Source organism: Hyperolius riggenbachi, chromosome 1 (genome assembly GCF_040937935.1).
Source record: "Hyperolius riggenbachi isolate aHypRig1 chromosome 1, aHypRig1.pri, whole genome shotgun sequence".
In the NCBI taxonomy this organism is placed as follows: Eukaryota; Metazoa; Chordata; class Amphibia; order Anura; family Hyperoliidae; genus Hyperolius; species Hyperolius riggenbachi.
The window spans coordinates 580,801,915-580,827,628 of record NC_090646.1 but is presented as its reverse complement, the minus strand read 5'-3'; the positions used below and the strand labels follow the sequence as shown (position 1 = coordinate 580,827,628).

Sequence of the window (25,714 nt, the reverse complement as noted above, 5' to 3'; positions counted from 1 at the left end):
CCTTCTTCTTTGTGATAATGCTGTCATCCAAGTAGGGGCGTAACTACAGGGGAGCAGCCCCAAAGCTATGAGGGCCCCCCCCCCCCCTACTACTAATCTACAGGGCACCATCCTCCAGATCAGATCAGGTGTTTTTATAGCCATGGATGTATAGGGTGCGATGTCCACACTTGTTTTATAACTATTGAAAGGTAGGTCCCCATGCTGTTAGGGTGACCAGGGGTTGGCAAGGGAAAGGGTGTGAACACTGGGGGGTGCCATCAAAGTTTTGCCGGGACTCAAGGCCCCATAATAGTTACACCACTGCAGCCAAGTACAAGTTTCTTCGTACTGGGCATGCTCGAATACAGTCCACACATCTGTTATCTATTAGTATTCAAACCAGCTTATTTACAGTTTACCTGTCCGATGTCACCTGTTGCGGTGCCCATACATCTTCATCTTCGTCCATTTGTGCCTCACCTGGTGTATAGCACATGGCACGTTTGTAAGATCACACATGGGCCACGTGCTATACACCGGCAGCGTATGAGCCAATATGGAGGAAGTGGAAGGCAGTTGGCACTGTTACGGGCAACAGCAGACAGGTAAGGTATAAATGCACGAAGGGGGGCCACATTTACACTAGGGAGAAAGCGCGAGGGGTTTCACTGCATTCATCACTCACCGGATATCTCACACCACTACTGCCATGCACCCGATTAAGCATGTTGGCCTGTGATTTACCAGCATGTCCGATACATGCGACCATCTTCGATTCGGCATGCTCTTGGTGCAAATGATTTTCATCTGATTCGATAAATATCGAATTGCATGGCTAATCGGCCGTCAAGTCTAGTGATGTATTGGCACCTTAACTGTACATAGTTTATTGCAAGCTTTCAACATGTTAAGTTTCTTCTTCAGGCATTATACAAGCTCTGATCCAGTTCAGTGCTGGGCCGAAATTACGCATTAGCGTAATTACGCATCGTAATTCACTACAAATGCACCGTAAGCGTTACGTGTAAGGTTACCGTATTACGCGTAATTAATTACGCGTAGACCGTAGGGTTACGTTTTACGCGTAACAAATTACGCGTAAGACAGTAAACTCCCATTGAAATTACACAGTCTGCCGTAATCGCGTAATATTACGCTCCCGTATAATATAAAAAAGCCGCCGACTTTAAGGGTTAATAGCAAAGCCCCCTTAAGTGCTAAGAGCCTCAAATTTGGAGAATATATTAAGGAGATCAGAAGGAATAAGAGGAAAAAAAATTTTTTCAAAAAGACCTTATAGTTTTTGAGAAAATCGATGTTAAAGTTTCAAAGGAAAAATATATACATTTAAAAACCCGCTGATTTTAACGGTTAATAGCAAAGCCTGCTTAAAATTTAGGAACACCAAATTCACAGGGTATATTAAGGGGATCAGTGGGAATAAGAGGAACATTTTTTTTTTCAAAAAGACCTTATAGTTTTTGAGAAAATCGATTTTTAAGTAATAACTTTGTTACATTGTAACTGATTAGTATATTTCCGAGGATATTGCGTGGGAACTGGCTTTTAAAGGGACAGGTAAGTATTAATGGTTAATTAAGAATATTAAAGGACTTTTTTCGTGGTTATGTTTTTTGTTCAATTAAAATACTTTTTCTATGTGTTTGTGTGTTTATTTACTTTTAACTCTTAAAGGAAATGGGTAAGGGGTACTACAAGTACCTCTATACTCATTTCTCCTGGGAGGGGGGTGGGCATCTGGGGGACCCCTTTTTAAAGGGGACTCCCAGATGCCACCATGAACCCCTCCCCAGGAAATCGCGGCCTCCACCTCCACCGCCCATCGGAGGTGGAGAAGAGCCCCTTGTCCTTGGATTGGACAAGGGCTCGGAGGGGGAGGGGAAAGCTTGGCTGCCCCTCCCCTTCCGAGACCCCCCCAATCCATGGACCATGCGGGCTGGTATAGTCAGGGTGCGGAGCCCCACGCGGCCGGTGCTCCGCATTCTGGCTATCCCAGTCTGCATGGGGGACAAGGGGTTAAAGAGGTCTGGGAGGGGGGACCCCACGTCGTTTTTTTTTTATATTTCCCACACTCAGAACGAAGTAAGTAAAACTCTTCCCACTTGGGGGAATCTATAAAAATAAAACACTATTGTTACCTGTGCAAAAAAAACTGACATTTTCCGCATTTAAAAGACATTTTCGCCCTTGAAACTTAAAAATCGATTTTCTCAAAAACTATAAGGTCTTTTTGAAAAAAAAAATTTTCCTCTAATTCCCACTGATCCCCTTAATATACCCTGTGAATTTGGTGTTCCTAAATTTTAAGCAGGCTTTGCTATTAACCGTTAAAGTCGGCAGGTTTTTAAATGTATATATTTTTCCTTTGAAACTTTAACATCGATTTTCTCAAAAACTATAAGGTCTTTTTGAAAAAAAAAATTTTCCTCTTATTCCTTCTGATCTCCTTAATATATTCTCCAAATTTGAGGCTCTTAGCACTTAAGGGGGCTTTGCTATTAACCCTTAAAGTCGGCGGCTACCTAACATTGATCCATGCGTCAACTTTTCCGCTTGGCAGCATGACCTTACGCATTAATTGCTAGTAGGATTTTACGCGTAGGCCTATAACGTAATAACCCGAATTACGGTATACTTACGCGTAATTGCGTAAGTGCTATGCGTAATTATAGACATGTACCGAAATTGAATGTCTATGCCGTAAGCGTAATTTCGTAATGCGTAATAGCGTAAAATTACGCGTAATGATCCGTAAGCGTAGCTTTCTCCATTACGACCAGCACTGATCCAGTTCTGTGTAGTTTAGAAAAACAAGGAGGGGGAACTACAGAGGGTATTTGAAGGCTATTCTACCTTAAAGTGAACCTCCAGACTAAAAATCTACTCAGCAACACTGAAAAGGCTTGGTGTTTTTTTTAACAGGTTCACAGCATCAGAACTTTGTTTTTTGATACCTAAGCCTAATTTTTTGCTGCTTAGAAGCTAAGCTCCGCCCCATCAAGGAAAACTGCCAGGGCATTTTTCCCCTGATGCTGTGCAAAGCATGATGGGATTTCTGATGTTGTTGTTGTTCTTGTTGCCTAGCAGCTGGGAGGGGTGATTAGGACACAGGACAGTTGGAACTGTGTCTCATGCTCCCTGTCACCTCCTTTCAACCAAAAAGATGGCTGCCCCCATTAAATCACAAACGTTTGCCTAATCTTTTAAAACAGGCTGGGTAAGAGATTACATTGCCTATCAATTTTAATTAACATAAGTAATGCAACTTAATGACAGTATGTTTGTTTAGGCTGGAGTTCCTCTTTAAGAACACAAATTTTTGAAACAGTAAAAGAATGCAATGGGGCACACTGAAGGTATTATGAAAGATACTAGAGGTCTTTATTTCACCAAATCAAGCTACGCAAACATTCCCCTACACCCTCTAAAATCACAATTAACATGAGCCCTTTAAACTAATGCACGTCTAACTTATCGTGATCTATACATTTTAGAGAATCCAAGCTCTAGTGGCAAAAAGTACAAACATGAGATAATTAATGCTTGCAAAGCTAACACACCTGTGTAAATCTAGATTGAATAAGAATATCAATATAGCAGGCTAGCAGAATATCGAAGAAGAAGAATATTATAGCTAAGCACAGACCCGGTCAGCAACCTCAGGACAATTAATTTCAACAAGATCTCATAACATCCAAACTCCCAGTAATAAGGATAGATCATGGCAGAAATAGGTTTGCAAGCATAGGTACAGTTCACTGCAGCATAGTTTTGCTAGCAAAGCAGGAAACTTAAGTTTGAGCTTTCAGATGCAAGTGCACTTGTAAATAACTTTGCCAGATAGCTCTCACCACCTCCCATTTTTCCTCAGCCTATACTCTCCTCCACGACATGGCAACCAAGTTACATCCAAGCAGGGTCAGGCACTGTTGACAGCATGGGACGTTGAATAGCAGCACTATTTGCACATCACAATCATTTCATGGAGCCACCTCCTTTAGATCAGCTGCTTATGCATCATACCCACCTACATGTTTCGCTAATGTCATCAGCTTCATCAGGGTGTATAATGCATGAAGAAGAAATGTTTCCAAAGCTTGCAGTAAATCATGTACATTAAATTAGTACCCGAATCAACATTTGTTGGTTTGATGTCAGCATATCTACTCCACAACACCAGACCATGAATGTGGAAAACAGCCAAAGTTTTTCTATCCTAATTCTATAAAACAGCCCCACCAAAACATTCAGTTCACTATGTATAAGAGCACTGATCCAGAGACTTACAGTTCTCTGTTCTCTGGACTTCTCTTTCTTCCACAATGTCAACAAACTGCTAAGACAAGACAGAATAAATAAATGTAAAAAATGACAAATTCTTTATATTTTCCCCAACTATGAGGGTGCGTACTCTGAAGGGTTTTCTTGAACAGAGAGCTAAAATAAACTGTGGTATATTTGTTACCATTATTTTATCAAGAACAGAAGTGTTTGTGTGAAAATACAACTTTACTTTTTGAAGTTAGTGAAGGTAGTCAAAACCCTTTTTGTGAATTGGATGGTGTCATAAGATGCCTTTAAGCACATAACCCACCATACTTTCTCTGTGTCAGTATCTAAGTCCAGCATCTCTTTAAACTGACAGGCACATAGAGCCTTTCTGGAAGGAAAGGTTCAGGGTCCTACAGAGCCTTCCCGTTCCTCACCTGGTGCACTCGTCCCAGCGCCGTTACCCCCATTAGCAGTCTACCTCGCCATAGGTAAATAAGTTTTTTATTTTAAGGAAACCTGAAATATGTAAAAAAATTAAAAAAGTTCACTTACTTGGGGCTTCTGCCAGCCCCCTGCAGCCGTCCTGTGCCCGCGCCTTTACCAAAAGATGCTCCGGTCCCCCGCTGTGGCTCACTTTCATTTTCTTTAGTCGTCATTGTCACGGAATAGCCGTGAGGAGCGCAGGCGAATCGGGCAGATTCGCGCAATTGATTTTCTGATCTCTTCCAGGTTAGATTTGCACAGTCATTGCAGTGATCAGAATGACATTTCTTCTTTTAAAAGACAGCTTGTTTTCCTTTCACCAAATGGCAGGAAGCCTTCAGCAGGAAAGTGTCCCAGGGACCCAGCTGTGTTAAGGGCCCATCCATCAGATGAAGTCAGATAGGAGCCTGACAGATCCAATTTAAAGGAGAGAGAGTGAGACTCCTCAGCCCCGATCTCAGCAGGGAAGCTGACACTTAGCTCTGCTGTCTTAGCTTCAAAGACTTCAAAGCTGAGCCCTTCACCTAGAACTGACCTGCTGTAACTCCTAGATGTCTATAATAATCTATAAACTGCTATATTTGTCATATTTCCTGTGTTGCAAAGCTGCCAGGCCCTTCAAACTCGCAGAGTGTGTCGGACCTTGCCTGGCGCTGGTACTGAGAAGGTTCCAGAACATTCTGAGTTATGGGCTGTCAGTTAGGCAGTTCAAAAGTGACCTGGTGATACCACAGGGGTCCTACCCGTCATGTTTGGTATCATGGTGCTGGATAAATCCGGACTGACCTGAAAATGTTAGTAAATCTGCCCTGACCTGTACGGTTCTGTGAGGTAGAGCCCATATATGATTAGATATGATTTTTGGTCCTCAGGAGAAGGGGGAGGGCTCGTTCCATGTTCTAAGGGGGTGTGTGGTTCCCACCCTTACTCCCTCCTACTGTGTCAGGGATATAAAAATGGCAGAGGACCCAAAATCAATGTTCTCCACTTTGAAACATCATCCCGATTACATCCTTGCCAGCTTGAGGACATGCTGGCATCCGGCTTGTTTGAACTTTGATGCTGAGTTGCCTGATTCTGAAACCAAGGACTTAGCATTCCTTTCCCAGAAAGGACATATTTTCACCTGACCTTAAGTATACGTATTTTCTTCCGTTTTTATTTTCATACTGCGCTATTATTGTCTCTATAATTGTTGATTTTAATGATTTTCTGTATAAATTATTTATATTGCATTTATAATAAAAGGCTTCTAAAAAGTCATTTATTTGTTCAGCTACCCCTGCTATTCAGCCGCAGAGACCGAATCCTAGCTTCTGAAGAGTCGCTACTACTGTTGATAGCTAGATAAAATAGAGCATGTTTAACCGTTTTATTTGCAGGTATCAGTGCAGTTAGGTCTCCTACCCTTCTGTAGGAGTGGTGGCAGTTATACCCTGAAATAGTGTGTAATTTGTGTTACTGCAACTCACAAGCTCCCCTCTAGCCTGTCTGCTGCCAAAATTCCAGCGGTTTCTGCACACTGATTGCGACCATAGATTGCATGGTCTGTGTGTTGAAACCGATTGGATGGCAGTGTGCAGTCTGGCCACCAGGGAGGCGGGTGACAGTCATCCACTACGTCTGTGTGGCCCTGGCTGCGTGTATTCTCGTTCATGCTCCTGTCGCCAAGGCCACGCCGGCACAGTGGATGTCGACTTGTATGTCGGCAAAAATGAAAATGAGCCGGGGCGAGGACCAGAGGATCGTTAAGAAATGTCGTGGGCACAGGACGGCTGCAGGGGGCTGTCAGAAATGAAGGCCCTAGGTAAGTGAAACTCTTTTTTTTATAAAAAATAAGAGGTTTGTTCAACCAGCATTATTAAAAGTTTTACTGTATAATATGTAGTATTCAAAAAGCTATTTAAAGTGCCAAAAGTGCAGGGTAATAGCAGAGGCACACCGTCCGGCAATAACAAGATGCCTAAAACCCTGAGCACAGCCCTGGCATATAGAGGTGCACCTCTGTGCTAAAGCAATATACAAGTGAACAGAGGGCCAATAGAATAAAATAAGCTAAAGCTTTTAAAAATTGAGAGAGGAAGATGTGGACTTACCTACTCCAAATGGACACAAAACAGACGTATTTACATTTAACAGAGAAATGTATTGATACACTCCAAAAGTCAGGGGCATAGTAATAGGGGTTGCAGAGGTTGCGACTGCATTGGGGCCCTTGGCCCAGAGGGGCCCTGAAGGGCCCTCCCTCCACTACAGTATTAGCTCTCTATTGGTCCTGTGCTGGTAATAATCACTTCTATAGATACTTTGAATAGTAGTAATCATTAGCAAGCTGTTCCCCGTCCCCTTCTTGCACCTCTAACACTGTGGTTGCCATTGGCAGGTTTTGATGTGCCATATCTATTGTTATGCATAGAGTGCTTGGGGTGCCCCATTGTAAAACTTGCATCGGGGCCCACAGCTCCTTAGCTACGCCACTGCCAAAAGTGTATCAATAATTTTCTCTGTTAAACGTAAATACGTTTGTTTTGTGTCCATTTGGAGTAGGTAAGTCCATATCTGCCTCTCTCAATTTTTTAAAGTTTTAGCTTATTTTATTCTACTGGCGCCTCTGTTCACTCATATATTGTTCAAGTCCACCCCAGGTGGAGGGGTGTTACCCCTTATCTCCTTCCGATCTACAGAGAGCAACTTCTTAATACTGATTGGGAACAGGTCTAATCTTCCCACCTGCATTTATGGTGTTTGCCTGAATAGTAACCCATGTTTTTAAGTATAACGATACTTACCTTGCCATTTATCCATCCTTTACCAGTACATACTACACTACAGTTGGATGCGAAAGTTTGGGAAACCTTGTTAATCGTCATGATTTTCCTGTATAAATTGTTGGTTGTCAGTTAAATATATCATATAGGATATGATTACACACACACTGATATTTTAAAAGAAAAATGAAGTTTATTGGATTTACAGAAAGTGTGCAATAGTTGTTTAAAGTGAATGTTTACCGTTTAAAAAAAGAAAAAGTCAGATACTCACCTAAGGAGAGGGAAGGCTCGGTCCTAATGAGCCTTCCCTCTCCTCTCCCGGTGCCCGGTCCCGCGCAGGATCCCCCGTGGCAGTATTCGACCAGTTCGGTCAAATACTGCCACTTCCGCATGCCGAAGGGAGCTTTCGGAAAGCCTTCGGGAGCACTCGGGCTCCCAATGATGCGGCCGCTCCATACTACGCATGCGCGAGCGCCCTCTATGACGCGCTCGCGCGTACGTAGTATGGAGCGGCCCGTCTTCGGAAGCCCGAGTGCTCCCGAAGATCTCCGAAGTCCCTGCGGCGGCGGACGCGAACGGAGGAGCCAGCGCAGCACCAAGGGCACCGGGAGAGGAGAGGGAAGGCTCATTAGGACCGAGCCTTCCATCTCCTTAGGTGAGTATCTGACTTTTTCTTTTTTTTAACGGTACCCATTGGCTTTAAACAAAATTAGGCAGGTGCATAAATTTGGGCACCACAAAAAATAAATGAAATCAATATATAGTAGATCCTCCTTTTGCAGAAATTACAGTCTCTAAATGTTTCCTGTAGGTTCCAATGAGAGTCTGGATTCTGGTTGAAGGTATTTTGGACCATTCCTCTTTACAAAACATCTCTAGTTCATTCAGAGAGGTGCTCAGTCAGGCCATTGACCCAATTTTGTAACCTCCAAAAATGTTTGCCTGATGAAGCGGGATTGTGACCCATGAAATGCATTGCAACTTTGGAGCTTTTAATAAAAAGTTACTTTATACTGTGAGTGATGTCCCATTGTCCGGTCTTTCTTTCTACGAGGGAGATGAGTCCACCAACTTCCCCCTTTTAAACAGTTTTTAATAGATTTTACTCTACTTGGCGCCTCTGTGTTACTGCTTTACAAATTGTCTAGTTCATTCAGGTTTGATGGCTTCCGAGCATGGACAGTTCATTTTTAACTCACACCACAGATTTTCAATTATATTCAGGTCTGTGGACTGAGATGGCCATTCCAAAATGTTGTACTTGTTCCTCTGCATGAATGCCTTAGTGGAATTTGAGCAGTGTTTAGGGTCGTTGTCTTGTTGAAAGATCCAGCCCCGGCGCAGCTTCAGCTTTGTCACTGATTCCTGGACATTGGTCTCCAGAATCTGCTGATACTGAGTGGAATCCATGCGTCCCTCAACTTTGACAAGATTCCCAGTCTCTGCACTGGCTACACAGCCCCACACCATGATGGAACCACCACCATATTTTACTGTAGGTAGCAGGTGTTTTTCTTGCAATGTTGTGTTCTTTTTACTCCATGCATAACACCCCTTGTTATGCCCAAATAACTCAATTTTAGTTTCATCAGTCCACAGCACCTTATTCCAAAATGAAGCTGGCTTGTCCAAATGTGCTTTAGCTTCCCTCAAGCGGCTCTGTTTGTGCTGTGGGCGGAGAAAAGGCTTCCTCTGCTTCACTCTCGCAAACAGCATTTCCTTGTGTAAAGTGTGCTGAATGGTTGAATGATGCACAGTGACTCCATCTGCAGCAAGATGATGTTGTAGATCTTTGTTGCTGGTCTGTGGGTTGACTGTTCTTATCATTTGTCGCTTCTGTCTATTCAAGATTTTTCTTGGTCTGCAACTTCAAGCCTTATCTTAAACTGAGCCTGTGGTCTTCCATTTCCTCAATATGTTCCTAACTGTGGAAACAGATAGCCGAAATCTCTGAGACAGCTTTCTGTATCCTTCCCCTAAACCATGATAGTGAACAATCTTTGTCTTCAGGTAATTTTAGAGTTGTTTTGAGACCCCCATGTTGCTACTCTTCAGGGGAAATTAAAAGAGGAGGGAAACTTACAATTGACACCCTTAAATACTCTTTCTCATAACTGGATTTACCTGTGTATGTAAGTCAGGGGTCACTGAGCTTATCAAGCCAATTTGAGTTCCAATAATTAGTTCTAACGGTTTTGGAATCAATAAAATGACAACAGTGCCCAAATTTATACACCTGCCCTATTTTGTTTAAACCATTATTGTACACTTTCTGTAAATCCAATAAACTTCATTTCACTTATCAAATATCACTATGTGTGTCTCCTATATGATATATTTAACTGACATTTTTTATCGTAACAACCAACAGTTTATACAGGAAAAGCATGACAATTAACAAGGTTGCCCAAACTTTCGCATCCCACTGTATATTGGGCTCTCCGTGTCCCTGTTTTTGTCTAGGCTAAAGCTCCCCCTGCATTTACCCTGCACTTTTTTCACTTTTAATAGCGGCACTTTGAATAACTAAGAAAACTTTATGAGCGCTAAGGCTGTACTTTAACAATTCTGTTTGATCAGACCTTCCTACAGCAGTACATGGAGGTACCTGCTAGGCTGCTCTGTATGCACTTACGTTGTCAGACGCTTTGGGCACCAGCAGCATTGACAGGAAGGAAGACACACTAATGGGAGATGGTACTGTGGGAAGGGACAGGGTTTCGTAGAACAAATTGTCACAGTAGAACCAGCGTTTTACAGGACTATAAATTTAGATCTGACTCGTGTATACTTTGCCCAGTATGATTTACTTTAATAAGTTAGACCTAAATTTCTTTAGTTAAAGAGACACTGAAGTTTCTTTTTTTACCTTATTTTCTTATGCAGCCATCTTCAGCATTAAATTCTAAGCTGATTCGCTGCATCCCCGCCACAGAACGAGTTATTTATGGCCCAGAAATAACCCAGCAAAGTTCCAGGACTCACATTTTTGCTTCCTGGAAAAGGCAGTGATGTGTGCAGTAGCTCTGCCTCTTATCCAGTCAATCTCCACCGATCTCCGCCTCTTCCCGCCCCTCTCAGTTTTCTTTCACTGAGAGGGGCGGGGAGAGGTGGAGATTGACTGCATAAGAGGCAGAGCTACTGCGCACAGCTCTGCCTCTTCCAGGAAGCAAAAATATGCGAGTCCTGGAACTTTGCTGGGCTACTTCTGGGCCATAAATAACTCGTTCTGCGGCGGCATGCAGTGAATCAGCTTAGAATTTAATGCTGAAGATGGCTGCATAAGAAAATAAGGTAAAAAAAGAAACTTCAGTGTCTCTTTAAGTACGTTATTTATCAGTTGATGTAATCGATATGGTTCCTTCTAGCACCGCTGATTGCGTAATCTGCTCTTTAATGTTGGACCTTTTTTGCATATGTTACATATGTGCTATCTGTAAATTGTTGAAAGTGTACCAGAGATCACAAAAGCAAAAGCCCGGGGCTTCCTCCAGCCCCATTAGCACGTGTAAGTCCCTCACCTTCTCCCGCGGTCTGCCGTTCAGCCTCCATCACAGGTTCATGTCTAAAGGGGCCAGGGGGAGGGGAGGACAGACATTTAATTAAATTCCCAGTTTCGCTCAGTATTCAACCCAACTGCCACAATTGTACATCAATAAATAAGCCGTGACCTAGTTGCCGTGAAAAAGGGTAATAATTTATTGATTGTGTGACTCATCAAAGCATAAAAAATCCATCACAGGTTCAGTCAGGTCCAGTCTGGATCTTCTGCGCAGTAGACCCAGACTGGACCCGACTGAGCCTGTTACCAGGGCTGATCGTGGGAGGGTGGCGGGGGACTAATATGTGCTTATGGGGATGGCATGGAGTTGGATCAGAAATGAATGTGAATGGGGAGGAATAGGTACAAGGTGCCATGCCTGCACAATCTTCATTGAGATATCATGATGATACATTATGTAGGCTTGTACAGCACCAGAGGTGTGTGGGTGACATGTGACCAGGGTCGTTTCTAGACTTTTTGTTGCCTGAGGAAAACTTGTGAGGATGCGCCCTCCCTCTTCGATTTGAAATGATTGTACAACACCCCACAATTTACTCATTTAAATACTTATTTAATGTTCTCACATGACATGCTGCAACTCAATACAATAGCACACTTGCTGGCTGTGAGTCTTTGACAAACAAACTGCTCACCCTCAGCCACTCTATTAGTCCTCACTCACTTGTCCGAATCCTCACACAGCACAACAAGCTGCTTTTCCCCAATGATTACCTCTTCACCTCACATTCCTCTCGCTTCTCCTCCTACTCTGACTGCATGCTGTAAGTGTAAACACAGTACAAACATGCTGCCCCTGTTATCTCTGTGCCTGATGCAAATGTTTCACCTTGCTTCATGAGATAACTAGCCCTGCAAGTGACATGAAACCACAGGGTTTACTCTACCCTGTTTGTTAATGCATTTAGTTGGAAAGTCAAAGTCATTAATATTTATGGGCAGTGATAGTATTCTTTGAAAATTATGTTTTAATATCATAGAAAAAAGCAAATCCATTAATTGACTATATAGATATACAGTATGTAGTTTACCTGATCTAGCATCTGCACTTGCTGGGACTTGACAGTTCCTGAATCTTTGCCATTTGTTTCCAGGACCCGCTTTAAAAAGATGCAACTGCAAAAACAAGCATAGAGTATATTACGATTTAAAAAATAGTTCAGCGGTGAGGAGGGAACTCTGCAGGGGACAGCAGACCACACTGTATACATCTGGACAATTCCTATGTCTGGAGGTTTTAGGATTTCGGGGGGTTAGTCAAGCTTTAAGGAAGGCTGAGGCAAGAGTATGAGAGGGACCGTTCTTTAACAAAACACCTCATATCTTTTGTTGACTTTTTGCAGATGGATGTCTTAAATATCACTGCTCACTGATACACTCAAATGCATGTTAGTGATGCTGTTCATGTTCAGGTAAAAGGGAAGCTTCCCTCAAGCACGGGGTATTCAGTGTGGGAACCCTCAAATTTAATATCAGTAATACTAACTGGAAAATAATATCCCATAATGCCCTGGCCTTCTGTAGTAATCAATCAGCATGATTCCTGAATCCGTTTGTGGTGACATGTGATCAACCTGGTATATGGCCCCACCCAGGCGTACGTATTAGTACGCCGCCGGTGAGCTGGGCGCAAGGTGAGCTGAACAACGGCTCTCCCTGCTGCTGCTCAAGTACCCGGTGATGTTAAATACTATTCCCCCTCTTGAGTCGTAGCAACTTGTAGTGAGGAGTAAATTGGGGTGCGGCAATCGCCAAAACCCAGAATTATCCTTACACACCCTGCGCTGTATAACATTAATGTTAGGGCTGCACAGAGCCGGGACAAGGTCCTCCAGCACCCAAGGCTCAGACAGCAAAGTGCGCCCCTCCATCCCTGCCTCCCCAGCCATCACACACTGATTGCTATTAGACTAAGAGAGCCACAGGGCCCACAACCTCCCCAACACCTTAATATCTAGTTATCTGGCTTGCAGTCACTGCTATGTATCCCCTTTTCTTATTTCTTTCTGCTTCATACACAATTAGGAATGACAGCTGAATGAATTCTGCGCCCCCTCCTACACTGCGCCCTGAGGCTGGAGCCTCTCCAGCCTATGCCTCGGCCCGGCCCTGGGGCTGCACATAGTTTCAATGCTTGGCACTGAGCGCTGTGCGCCAAAACCACCTACTTCACCACCCAGGACCTTTAAATTTCACTACATTTGCGGCCACCAGGCATTTGTTGACTGGTGGCGAGCTTGATAGTTAGATCAGTACTGTATAGGGGCTATTTTCATTTTCGGGGGGGGGGGGGGGCTGTGTGGCTCTTATTTTTCTCTAGCTACACTATTAAAGGACCAGGCGGCAATGAAACATCTCCATATTTATAAAATGGCAGTGGACTGTTGAGTTGAAAGACCATGTGCAGCAGTGTCTCCAACATCTGGCTATCTAAACAGCATTTGTGCATATATAGAAGTGATCATCAACAGCATAGCACCATTGAAGAGCTAATACTGCAGTTGATGGAGGGCCCCTAGTGGGTTCTCTGGTCCAAGGGCCCCAGTGTGGGCGCAACCTCTGCATCCCCTATTGCCACACCACTGGTTGTGATTTATTCAATATTCAAGTTCTGTGCTGAAATTCCACCAAAAGTGGTCTAGAAGTCCATATTAATAAATACATAACAAACAGCCAATCACACAAGGCCCTTGGGTACTTACTCTTTACTGTGTTTCAGGTGCCCCATCATTGGATCTTCTTCTGGTTCAAATGAACAAATGGAGACACCACATATGTAGCATCGTACTAAATCTTTTTCTCCTAAAATTATACAGAGTCCAGTTAGCTTCCATTATGTACTATATGATGTGAAATCAATTGAACACCTGTACAAACAAGATAAGATATGTGTCTATTAAACTATATAATTAATCATTCCCTGACGATGGCGGATAGCCGAAACCGGGCGGGACTGGAGAATTTGATGTTCTACTGTGTATCTTGTATACACAATATGCGCTTCATACTCTAAGGGCCCCTGTTGTAAGGGCCCACAAAGTAGGTTATTGTATACTTGCTTTTTAATGATTTTAGAAATAAATCAATTTCTTGTAATGGTTTAAGTGACCTGTGGCTTATTTTGTTTGGGTGTCGGTCACCTGTATATTGTGTTTTGGAGCGCTGTGGTGACACTGCAGATACCCACCTCCCTACCGAGCGCTGAGGATTTGTCTGTGTATATTTAATCATGTTGACAAACATCACAGTATATACAGCCTCCATAGGACATCCAAAGTTTGAGACCCTTTCCCATTATTGATTTTAGTTCTAAAATACAACCTTGCTACTGCCAAAGTTCAATGCATATCAGCCTAAGGCCAATTACCGTCTGTAACAGATGGATTTACTGGCAGAAATGCGCCATCCGCGCAATTGCAGGAAAATTGCACACAAAAATGTGAGTTGGAGTGCCCCTTTTTAATTCACTAGCCTGGCTTTTAGAGGTCAGTGTTTCGCTTTCAGCTTTCAGCCCACAATCTCTGCACTGAGGGATGTGAGTGTTTGTTTGTGCTTCCTGGGAGAAGCAATAATCCCTCAAGAAAACAGACCCACTCCACATTCTTTGTCCCCACTTAGTAGACCCACAAACAGCTTAGTCAGAGAAACAGTCTTGTCATAAAGCTATAAAAGTCAACTGGACATTCACCATGCCTGTCCTTCAGAAATCCAGAGACAATGGCCTTGATTCACTAACCAGTGCTAACTCAGTTAGCACGTGTTAAGGTTTTGCACGTGCAAACTAGGGTGCTAAGTAGTTTGCGCAGGCAAAGCTGTTGCTGTTTGCATGCTATTTTAGAGTGTGTACGCGCTACGCTCTGTTCGCGTGATAAGCCGTGACTTTGCATGCTAAGTCACCTTAGTACGTGAAGTCATTGCTTAACACGCTAGTTTGCACTCAAAGGATTGCACACGAAACTTTACAAAACTTTACGCGCATAAACACTTACGCTCATATTAGCGCATAAAGAGGCAGTTTGCACGTGCTAAGGGGCTTTTCACTGGCGTACTAACACTTAGCACTCTTTAGTGAATTAAGCCCAATGTCCCTAAATGAGACGTTGATATATTGGGCCTGATTCACAAAGCAGTGCTAACAGTTAGCACGCTGGTGAAAAGCCCTTTATCACGCCTAAACTCAGTTTATGTATGATAAGTTTAGGTGTGATAAGTTTAGGTGTGATAAGTTTAGGCATGATAAGTTTAGGTGTGATAAGTTTAGGCGTGATAAGTTTAAGCACCAACTGGGTTAGCACCGCAGTGCACAGCTGATCAAAAGTTTTGCGCTAGCAAAGTCTGGTGCACTTTCCATAGAGTTTAATGGCACTGCTTTGCGTGCGGGACTTTGCAGGCGATCTAAACTTATCTAAACTTATCTAAACTTATTATGCCTAAACTTATCATGCCTAAACTGGCTTTTCACCAGCGTGGTGCAATGATTATCACGCCTAAAGTCTCTAACTGGGTTAGCAACGCTTTGTGAATCGAGCCCATAATTCCAAATGATTCCATAATTCGATGGATATTGCTGAAAGCCAGAAACACTGGGGCCCAGTGGTCCACAATTCACAGTGCGCCATGCGGCAAGCGCAGTACAACGTCTGAGACGTTAATCAATCGAATAGCTGCCTCACAGCCTGAGATATTGACTCCCTAGGCACGGTATCACCCCAAGCGAGTTTGATATTGATTTGGTTTAGAGCATGATGACGGAATGTCAAATGTTGTTTTTTATATCATATGTCAGATATCCACCGAGTTATGACATAATTGGAGAAAATACCCAATTCCGTCCCCAAAGACAATAGGGGCCGGACTTCAGCCTGAGGTCAGATTGCTAAGGGTGGGGGAAGATCTCTTGTTACCATCCATACCCTCCAGTGGAGAATGGGTTAAAATGACTGGACACACAGGCTGAGGAGAGAGACTCCAGCCATCCATATACCACCACGATGGGCTGTTTTATCCATGGACTTCTATCCACAGAACTTTCTATAATTGGATTTTATGTCTCTCGTTTGGACTTATCGCAAATGACACGGTAACGTGACACATTGCTCAGACTGTAATTAGTTATTATTTTCATGTTTAATCCTTATTATTGTTATTGTATCGGTTTGTTTCCCTTGCTATATTTAGTTCTGCATTATTTCTTTAAATAAACTATTAAAAATCAGTGCGGTTCTGAAAAACTCTGTAAAGGATTCACATCTCCTAAGAGAGACGTTACCATAACCTTTTTTATATTAATATTGTTAGTTTTGCTATCTCGAGAAAGGTTGTGAATTAACCCTTTTTCCTACATGATTTAGCTAGAGTTAGACTTAGCCTATTTGCATGCTTTATTGTGGATATGTGGCAGCGGCCCGGTTTTTATACGAGATCACAGATTGTGTCGATTGTACATACAATCGAAATTGGACTGTGTGTGGACTCACCCAGTAATCCAAATGGGTACTTTGCCTGGATTTGGCAAACAAATCTGGCACTGGTTGTAGCTAAACTCGGTTCTAAAAGCGTGCTGCCCTATGCAATTGCTGTTGAAATGGTGCAACCTATGCAGACAATCAAGCAACTAAATTAAGGCAGTTTATTTTATTATTTGTTTGTGGAAGTCCAAGCTAAAGTTCTTTGTTTAAGAGTCCCAGCTTCAAGGGAATGTCCGAGCAAATTAAAAAAAAAAACATCTACTTACTCGGGGCTTCCTTCAGCCACTTGCAGCCGACATGTCCCACGCCACAGCTTCGCTCTCAGCCGCCTGCCCAGGGTCCCCGCCGGTGCAGAGGCCGACCTCGGGAGGTTGTCCTCTACTGCGCAAGCAATGCTGCCAATCAAGTCCATGTTGTCCGGAGCGTACTGCGCAGGCATTCCATTTTATCACTTAGAAAATTAGGACAGGTTGTTCAAGGGTATGGCTTTGTCACGCAGTAACATTACATTATGTGAGGGTGACACACATATAAACACAGGAAAGTACAAACAAAAGAAATATAAATAGATAATTAAATATAACCTGTGTAGAAAAATCCTGCTTTGATCAGGGCAGGTGGCTGTACGTTGGCATCTGAAGGCCATGTTTTAAAGGATTCCAGGCGAACACGTTCATCCTCAAAGATGTTCAGGCTGGCAGCACCTGGGAAACACACATTGCTTATCTAATATTGTTAATACTTAGTTTAGTTAGATTATGTTGTGTAGAGGAAACTAGTGGCTTTGTGCATCTCTCCAAAATGCCTGCATATTCTGTATATCAAGTTCCCTTTCAGAGTTACCCAGAAGCCCTGAATCTGAGTGCTCTAACTGTAAAGCCTGCCTTTTTTCCAGCCCCCCACAGCTTATTTCACAAACATTTCTACTGGCCTGGGAATTTAAAGAGCAGTTTCAGGGACTCCCATCCAGTGCAGTGCTATACATTTTAGAAGGTCTGCTTTTGGATTTTAGAGCACCATTGGGACATTCGTTGTACTATGAAAGAAAACAGATCTATATGTCTGTAAATCCTTTTGTTCTAATACATTTTTTAGCTAAACTAGAGGTTCAAACTATTTTTCATTTGCAATAAAGTTTTCCAAATAAGGAAATAAAACCTAGTTTAAAAACTATTTTAGACCTAAATCTAATAAATAAACCTAAAACAAAAAAATCATTATACATACACAGTAAATGTTAAATTTTAAATTGTAAATCAAATTCAATAACTTGCTGTATATATGAGCAAAAGTTATATTATCAGATAGTTTTGTTAATACATCTTCTTATAGCATGATATTGATAAATCTCTGACAAATATCTACAGAGAAGTTTACTGTGGGCTAGCTTTTTGCTAGATGATTTTTGGCTATGTTAGCAATATGTTGCTCTAACCTATGCATTGGTGGTTCAAATCCTCTGACTTGCTACCCAGGAGAAGCGTATAGGGCTCTATAGGATAATTTCACAATGGTAGTAGTTAAATGCCAAAATGCTTTCCAAAAGTCTGAAGTCTTTCAGGCTCTGGCCACAATTCACCAAGCTCATCTCCTGTCTTTAACCACTTGAGCACCACAGTGGTAAACCCCCCTAAAGACCAGGCTGGCCACTGTAGCTTTAAGGCCAAGCTGCAGGGGCCGCACAACACAGCACACGAGTGATTCCCCCCCCCCCTTTTCTCCCCACCAACAGAGCTCTCTGTTGGTGGGGTCTGATCGCCCCTCTTGTGTTTATTTTTTTTTAATAAATATTTTTGTTCATCTTTTCGTGAATATTTTTTTTACATTTTTTTTGTTTTGTTTTCTTTTTAGAAATTCCCTCCCTCCCTCCCCCCAGCCGGCCAATCACGCGATCGGCTCTCATAGGCTTCAGCCTATCACTGCCGATCGCTCTCTTGTCCCCCAGGCTGACCCCAGTGCAGCGCTGCTGCTGATTGCAGCGCTGCACTATGTAAATAGACAGCGATCACGCCGTCTAACAGTCTCCCGAGCGGCAATAGCCGATCGAGAGACTGAAGAGGGGGCAGAGCTCCGCCCCCCGAGAAGGAGATGTGCGCGCACCCTGCGCGCGATCTCCTTCAGTAGCTGGCTCCAGAACCCGACGCCAATTGGCTTTAGGCGGTCCTGGGGCTGCCACCGCGGCCACGCCCATCGGTGTGGAGCGGTCGGCAGGTAGTGAATAACGATTCTGTGCTGTTTTTACTGTTATCACCATGGTGATAAGGCATTTAGTATTCACTAAGCAATTTACCTCAGGCAAACCTTAAAAAAGGGATTCTCTTCTTATGTTAAGGTGTGATTTGTGATTTCTAAAGTTAAAGTTTTAATACTTAAAAAAAATGACAGAATTCTAAAGTTAAAGACAGGGGCCCATTTGCAATTCATCTTTTCACCACAGTTTTCTCGTAGGTGAAATTTTCTAACTTGTCAATAAAATGTCTTTTAAACCACCATCAAGCAACCAAATACGCAAAATAATTTTGATAGTACCTTTTCTTGTACTTTTTTCATTGCAAAGTGCTAAAAAGTTATTATAAATCGAAGATGAAAAATTATCTCCTAGGAGAAAAAGTGAATTGCATATGGCCCCTGTTGTTAATTCACAGAGAGGAATGCAAGTGATAACAACTGTAAAGAGTGTGAGGAGCTATCAGCTGGCCTGCGCTGTCTTCAGTGGAGTGTTACTAGAGACTGCAAGCGTTCTGAGCTGTCTGCATTATTTTTTACTAGTTTATGCAGAAGGGGACTCTCTGTATAAGGAAAAATATACACAGCAGGTGTAATGATCTGTACCTGTGTCATCCTGCTGGTGGCAGCACTAAGGAACTTGAGGTGGACTTCAGCTGTTTACCAGCAGGTGGCTCTCATATTGCTGGGAGCAGTGCTGTTCCTCGGCTCACCAGCGGATGGAGCTGTGGAAGATTCTGGCCAGTCACCTGAGCAATGTGCTGCATATAAAAGGATGGACTTGCTAGCAGCACATTGCTAGGTCATTCCGTCTGTTTGTCTGCTCGCTGCAGTTGTGACTCTGGCCATCAAGTCCTGTGTTCCTGAACTTTGTTCCAGTATTCTGTACTCCTGGTATTTGATCCTTGCTAGTCTGACTATTCTCTGTCTCCTGCCTTTCTACTTCGCATTCTCTGGTTATTGATCCTGGCTTGTACGACTATTCTTCCGTGTGCTGATTCTGCGGAGACGTGTCTGTATATATTGTGTGTGTTACTGTATATTCTGTGTGATCCAGACTCCTGTGTTCTGTTATCTGGTGTATATATATATTGTGTGACCTGTGCCCTTGCATATTCACTGTAAATATTAGTTAGTTAGTCAGTCAGTCAGGGTGATATTGGGTCACAGTGGTCACCTTGTACGATTGCATGCATATTGGTTGTATGTGTATGTGCATTCTTGTAAATAAACACATTTATTATCTTACTCTGTGGTGCAGACATCAGTATTTCAAGTGTGATCTTCCAGTTTGTTTAAACCAAAACGATTGCCATGCAGAGATCGTGGATCTGCCAGTCTGGTTCCAGTCACGACCACGTTCTGCATGACCAATCGTTACAGAATGACCTAGCCAACCCATATATTGATCACAGAAATGCTGCAGATTCATCTATCTGTACAAAGAGTTGGAGTTTTGATGATGTGTACTACTATGTCTTGCTCGCTGAGGATAGCAAAAGTTATTCCTTCATGTATTTTGCAGCTTACTCCAGAAAGCAGCTTCAGCAGTTATTGGAGTTAGTGCAAAACTATGTTAATCAGAAAATCTTGTCTGCAGAAGAGGTGCAGAACTTGCTGCAAGTCCTTCAATGGTTGCTGAAAAGTAAATTATCCAAGGATAATTTTCTTGATCCTCCATTTAGCCCATCTGATGTTACCGTTTTGATGTCTATTTTGAAAAACGACAGGGAATCTTTCTTTAAAGAGGAACTCCAGTGAAAATAATGTAGTAAAAAAAGTGCTTCATTTTTTACCATAATTATGTATAAATGATTTAGTCAGTGTTTGCTCATTGTAAAATCTTTCCTCTCCCAGATTCACATTCTGACATTTATTACATGGTGACATTGTTACTGTGGGCAGGTTATTTAGCTGTTTCTAGCTGCTCTGTCTGTTATAGACAGCTAATAACAGCTATTTCCTGTCTCTGAACATTGTTACATTGTGGCAGTTTGCCAGCAGTACCGCGGTATTCAGAGCCTCTTGTGGGAGGGGTTTTAGCACAAAATCAGTCACACAGCGCCCCCTGATGGTCTGTTTGTGAAAATCATTGTCTTTCTCATGTAAAATGGGGTATCAGCTACTGATTGGGAAAAAGTTCAATTCTTGGTTGGAGTTTCTCTTTAAGTTCTACTCCAAGAAAGACAAAAATTTTATGCAAGCTTGTGTCCAATCCCTTCAATCATTGATTGATTTAAGAGTATGCAAATTTGAAAAAACCTCCTTGTTAATGTCTGCCTGGGAAGAGATGTTAATTTCCCAATGCAAACCTTGTTCTGTGACAGCAAAGAATAAAATACAAACTGGTTCTTTGTCTGTTACAATCCAGTCCAGTCTTGATTCTGTTTCTGATGTAGTTCAGTCAAGTTCTATTAATAGACAAATAAATTCCCTGCCAGCTAGGAACCAATCTCGTTTAGAGCCTGTCTTTTGTGCAGCAGATATTAACTATCTATTTGATCATTTAAAGAAGGATAGGAAAAGTTTTTTAAACCACTATTCTAAAATGGAAAGTTCTTGTCTGCTGAAATATGTGCATGCTGTGGAAAGGATGAGTGGTTTCAAATTGTGTCCGCAGAAAGCCGCCTCTGCCCTGATCCAAGTTTGGGAGGAAATCTTGTCATTTGATGCAGATGCATGCATGCATGTGATTGAGGAATCAAATGAGTGGAGAGATTGCAGCAATCGAGTCAGTTTTGATTTTACTGCAGAAGAGATCAATGCTTATTATGGCTATTTGAAGAATGATAGGGAACAGTTTATGTCATTCTATTCGCAACAAAATGAGGAGTTTATTAGAAATTGTATCTGTGGAGTAAGATCTCTGATGGTTAATGCCTTGTGTGAGAATGAATCTGCCTCTGCTTTGATTGCCATCTGGCAAGAAATTCTTTCCTCTAAATTTCAATCTCATCCTCTCTCTGATAACCCTTATGTCCAGAGTTCACAACCTGCAAGTCAGTTATCTGTACAAACTCCATTGCAAACTGCAGTCAGAACCACACCTTGGTCCTGGCAAAAATCATTAGAAAACAAGTCATCATCCAAAAAGAAAAAGAAATTCTTTCCTACCAACTCCATTCAGCATGTGCAGCCTCCAGTCGATTCCAGTCGTGTGCAGCCTCCAGTCGATTCCAGTCGTGTGCAGCCTCCAGTCGATTCCAGTCGTGTGCAGCCTCCAGCCGATTCCAGTCGTGTGCAGCCTCCAGCCGATTCCAGTCGTGTGCAGCCTCCAGCCGATTCCAGTCGTGTGCAGCCTCCAGCCGATTCCAGTCGTGTGCAGCCTCCAGCCGATTCCAGTCGTGTGCAGCCTCCAGCCGATTCCAGTCGTGTGCAGCCTCCAGCCGATTCCAGTCATGTGCAGCCTCCAGCCGATTCCAGTCATGTGCAGCCTCCAGCCGATTCCAGTCATGTGCAGCCTCCAGCCGATTCCAGTCATGTGCAGCCTCCAGCCGATTCCAGTCGCGCGCAGCCTCCAGCCGATTCCAGTCGTGTGCAGCCTCCATCCAAGTCGGTGCAGACTCCATGCAGGTCGGTGCAGACTCCTTGCAGCTCCATACAAACTTCATCCATGTCCATGCAGACTTCAACCATCTCCATGCAGACTTCAACCAAGTCCATGCAGACTCCAGGTGATTTGTGTCCTCAGCAATCTCCAGTCTGTCCTGAGCAGTCCCTCGCCTTTCTTTGTGGACTCTTTCATGGACTAGGTTTGCTGACAGTGGGTCAGCCTGCCAGGCCCGCAGAGTGTTGCATCCAGCCCGCAGAGTGTTGCATCCAGCCCGCAGAGTGTTGCATCCAGCCCGCAGAGTGTTGCATCCAGCCCGCAGAGTGTTGCATCCAGCCCGCAGAGTGTTGCATCCAGCCCGCAGAGTGTTGCATCCAGCCCGCAGAGTGTTGCATCCAGCCCGCAGAGTGTTGCATCCAGCCCGCAGAACTTTGCTCTTTGCCTGCGGAACTTTGCTCTTTGCCTGCGGAACTTTGCTCTTTGCCTGCGGAACTTTGCTCCCAGTCCGCACAGGCTCAGTTCACACCGTTTCAGTGCCAGTCCGCACAAACTGTATCGGGATCTCAGCCAACGGTCCAGCCAAGCGCTCAGCCAACGGTCCAGCCAAGCGCTCAGCCAACGGTCCAGCCAAGCGCTCAGCCAACGGTCCAGCCAAGCGCTCAGCCAACGGTCCAGCCAAGCGCTCAGCCAACGGTCCAGCCAAGCGCTCAGCCAACGGTCCAGCCAAGAGCTCAACCAAAGGTCCAGATCCATGAGGTTACACAGGCTGCTGTCCTGTCTGAAACTACTGAGCCTGCTGTCCTGTCTGAAGCAGCCCAACCTGTTAACTTGCCTAAAGTTATCCCGTCTTCTGTTTTGCCTGAGGTTATGCAAGCTGCTGCCCAGCCTTCACAGACTTTTGTTGCTGCTGTTCCTGTAGGTGCCAAGTCTGTTGATGATCCTGCTCCTAATGGTGCTCAGACTGATGTTCCTGATGGTGCCCGGCCTGCTACTGTTCTTGCTTCTCCTGGTAGTGCCTGGTCTGCTGGACTACTTGAGGGCACCCAGTTTACCATCCAGCCTGTTGCTGCCCTGCCCGAGACTATTCAGTCTGTTGCTAATCTGCCTGCAGCACTACCTGAAGTTTTCCAGTTAACTGCTCAGATGTCACAGGACTCTGCTGTTGCTTCCAAGTCTGGCGACTCTGCTGTTGCTTCCAAGTCTGGCGACTCTGCTGTTGCTTCCAAGTCTGGCGACTCTGCTGTTGCTTCCAAGTCTGGCGACTCTGCTGTTGCTTCCAAGTCTGGCGACTCTGCTGTTGCTTCCAAGTCTGGCGACTCTACTGTTGCTTCCAAGTCTGGCGACTCTACTGTTGCTTCCAAGTCTGGCGACTCTACTGTTGCTTCCAAGTCTGGCGACTCTGCTGTTGCTTCCAAGTCTGGCGACTTTGCTGCTGCTTCCAAGGTTGGTGAGTCTGCTGCCGCTCCTGAAGATATCCAGTCTGCTGCTGCTTCTGAGGGTATCCAGTCTGCTGCTGCTTCTGAGGGTATCCAGTCTGCTGCCGCTTCTGAGGGTATCCAGTCTGCTGCCGCTCCTGAGGGTATCCAGTCTGCTGCTGCTGCTCCTGAGGGTATCCAGTCTGCTGCTGCTGCTCCTGAGGGTATCCAGTCTGCTGCTGCTGCTCCTGAGGGTATCCAGTCTGCTGCTGCTGCTCCTGAGGGTATCCAGTCTGCTGCTCCTGAGGGTATCCAGTCTGCTGCTGCTGCTCCTGAGGGTATCCAGTCTGCTGCTGCTGCTCCTGAGGGTATCCAGTCTGCTGCTGCTGCTCCTGAGGGCATCCAGTCTGCTGCTGTTGCTCCTGAGGGTATCCAGTCTTCGGTTCCAGTTGTTGCTTCCAAGTCTTCGGTTCCAGTTGTTGCTTCCAAGTCTTCGGTTCCAGTTGTTGCTTCCAAGTCTTCGGTTCCAGTTGTTGCTTCCAAGTCTTCGGTTCCAGTTGTTGCTTCCAAGTCTTCGGTTCCAGTTGTTGCTTCCAAGTCTTCGGTTCCAGTTGTTGCTTCCAAGTCCGCAGTTCCAGGTGTTGCTTCCAAGTCCGCAGTTCCAGGTGTTGCTTCCAAGTCCGCAGTTCCAGGTGTTGCTTCCAAGTATGGTGTTCCTACGGATCTCAAGTCTGCTCTGGCTCTTCTTGATCCTGATGGGTTCCAGTCTGTTCCTGCTCCTTCGGATCCTGATGATCTCCACTCTGCTGATGTCTCTGTGTCCCAATTTGTGTTTCTGCGTGACTCTTGCCAGTCACATCATGTCCAGGCTGTCCAGCCTCTAAAGACTCTGGTGGTCCATTCATATTTTATGTTTTTTGATTTCTCTCCCTCCCTGCCCACCCAGCCTCGGTTTTTCTATTGGGACCCAGGTGGGGCTAACTCTGGAGATCGTGTGGAGCGTTCGGAGTCCGCTCCTAAAAGAGGGGGGTACTGTAATGATCTGTACCTGTGTCATCCTGCTGGTGGCAGCACTAAGGAACTTGAGGTGGACTTCAGCTGTTTACCAGCAGGTGGCTCTCATATTGCTGGGAGCAGTGCTGTTCCTCGGCTCACCAGCGGATGGAGCTGTGGAAGATTCTGGCCAGTCACCTGAGCAATGTGCTGCATATAAAAGGATGGACTTGCTAGCAGCACATTGCTAGGTCATTCCGTCTGTTTGTCTGCTCGCTGCAGTTGTGACTCTGGCCATCAAGTCCTGTGTTCCTGAACTTTGTTCCAGTATTCTGTACTCCTGGTATTTGATCCTTGCTAGTCTGACTATTCTCTGTCTCCTGCCTTTGTACTTCGCATTCTCTGGTTATTGATCCTGGCTTGTACGACTTTTCTTCCGTGTGCTGATTCTGCGGAGACGTGTCTGTATATATTGTGTGTGTTACTGTATATTCTGTGTGATCCAGACTCCTGTGTTCTGTTATCTGGTGTATATATATATATATTGTGTGACCTGTGCCCTTGCATATTCACTGTAAATATTAGTTAGTTAGTCAGTCAGTCAGGGTGATATTGGGTCACAGTGGTCACCTTGTACGATTGCATGCATATTGGTTGTATGTGTATGTGCATTCTTGTAAATAAACACATTTATTATCTTACTCTGTGGTGCAGACATCAGTATTTCAAGTGTGATCTTCCAGTTTGTTTAAACCAAAACGATTGCCATGCAGAGATCGTGGATCTGCCAGTCTGGTTCCAGTCACGACCACGTTCTGCATGACCAATCGTTACAGCAGGCACACAGAGAGGTAGGGAGAGAGACACCAATCATATACAGTATATATATATATATATATATATATATATATATACATACATACATATACATATACATATATATATATATATATATATATATATATATATAT

At 44.0% G+C, this 25,714-nt stretch overlaps 1 protein-coding gene across 2 annotated transcripts in view; it reads right to left on the bottom strand.

Moving 5' to 3' along the window:
* The window catches only part of LOC137527585 (baculoviral IAP repeat-containing protein 1e-like), an 88,739-nt gene that overhangs the window by 45,792 nt on the left and 17,233 nt on the right, over positions 1-25,714 (bottom strand). The window contains exons 6-9 of one of the 2 annotated variants that reach the window (XM_068248192.1): positions 17,144-17,263; positions 13,794-13,893; positions 12,123-12,207; positions 4,291-4,339 (exon numbers count right to left, since the gene is read on the bottom strand). In XM_068248192.1, the coding sequence (XP_068104293.1) occupies positions 4,291-4,339; positions 12,123-12,207; positions 13,794-13,893; positions 17,144-17,263 (354 nt within the window). The remainder of the gene's footprint in view (positions 1-4,290; positions 4,340-12,122; positions 12,208-13,793; positions 13,894-17,143; positions 17,264-25,714) is intronic. The other variant, XM_068248202.1, reaches the window with a different exon arrangement.